The sequence below is a fragment of the Sinocyclocheilus grahami genome, unplaced genomic scaffold (genome assembly GCF_001515645.1).
Source record: "Sinocyclocheilus grahami isolate Dianchi unplaced genomic scaffold, SAMN03320097.WGS_v1.1 scaffold1062.1, whole genome shotgun sequence".
NCBI lineage: Eukaryota > Metazoa > Chordata > Actinopteri > Cypriniformes > Cyprinidae > Sinocyclocheilus > Sinocyclocheilus grahami.
In genome coordinates this window covers 25,635-26,855 of record NW_015506241.1, presented here as the reverse complement: position 1 = coordinate 26,855, position 1,221 = coordinate 25,635, and the positions used below count along the sequence as shown (strand labels likewise).

General features: G+C 32.3%; 1 protein-coding gene across 1 annotated transcript in view; it reads left to right on the top strand.

The window, feature by feature from the left end:
* Positions 1–1,221, top strand: part of LOC107566241 (overexpressed in colon carcinoma 1 protein) — a 16,541-nt gene that overhangs the window by 12,100 nt on the left and 3,220 nt on the right. Inside the window, exons 3-4 of the mRNA XM_016251630.1 lie at positions 855–890; positions 1,007–1,086. Of these exons, the coding sequence (XP_016107116.1) occupies positions 855–890; positions 1,007–1,086 (116 nt within the window). The remainder of the gene's footprint in view (positions 1–854; positions 891–1,006; positions 1,087–1,221) is intronic.

The window sequence follows — 1,221 nt, the reverse complement described above, 5'->3', positions numbered from 1 at the left end:
TAGCTTAAGAGCACATTCCGGAAGTTAAAATCCCATTGCAAATCTCCACTGCAAAATTGGAAATGGAATAATACAGCTTGATCACTTGTACTGTTGTTTTAATTGTTCAGCCAACAAAACATTGGACATTTTAAGGAAAGATGTGTTTTCAGTGGGCAAAAACATTGAATATGAAAACTAAATATATTTATGTTTTTAATATATAAAATAATTATATAATAATAATAATTATATAATTTATTATAAAAAGTCAAATGGATTTTTATATTTTACAGAAGGAAACAATTATATACATTTAAAAAAAATAATTGTAATAGATAATAAGTATATACATTTTTATATGAATAAAAAATTATAAAATAACTACAATTATAAAATAACAATTTTAGCTTGAGAGTGAATTCCCGGTTAAAATCCCATTCAAAATCTAAACTGCGAAATCAGAAATGGCATATTTTTATGCAAATGAAAATGAATCTGTGATGGATAGAAATAATGCTTGATCAATTAGTTATACTGTTGTTTTAATTCTTAAGCTAACAAAACATTAGTAATTTTAAGGAAATGTGCATTTTCAGTGGACAAAAGCATTAAATATGAACTAAAACAGGCTGTACTTCCATCCCATGAAATAAAATACAGACTAGGGTCCATCAACACATGTAGCAGGCTCTTTCTGAGATGAAAACTGCTTCTGAATGTGGTATGAAGTGTTTTGATGTCATAGACATAACTGATTTTTTTGAGCAGAGAGGACACTGACAAAGTACAGTACAAAAAAGTAGACAAGAGAGAGCATGAACTGATGTGTGACAGATACAGAGATGGTCTTCATCTTTATTCTCTTGATGCAGGACAGAAGAACCTTCACCGGATGATGAGAAACGAAGGTTAGACGGTCTACTGCAATCATGACAATACACGCAAGACCTCTGCTAGTATGAAAACATCATTATGACTCTGAATCGGGACAATAATAATGAATGTGTAACTGTGTGTTCTGCAGGAACTATGGAGGAGTGTATGTGGGCCTTCCTGCTGATCTGAACACAGTAGCTGCCAGCCAATCAAAATCCACACGTAAAGGTGAGGAGCACACTCAAAGAAAAACAGTCATAAAGATCAAATAACATAAGTTTCATATAAAAAAGAAAAGTATATTTGTCAGTCAGTATATACTGCAGTCAGGTCGAGACCCCGATGAGGACGACGAGCATGCAG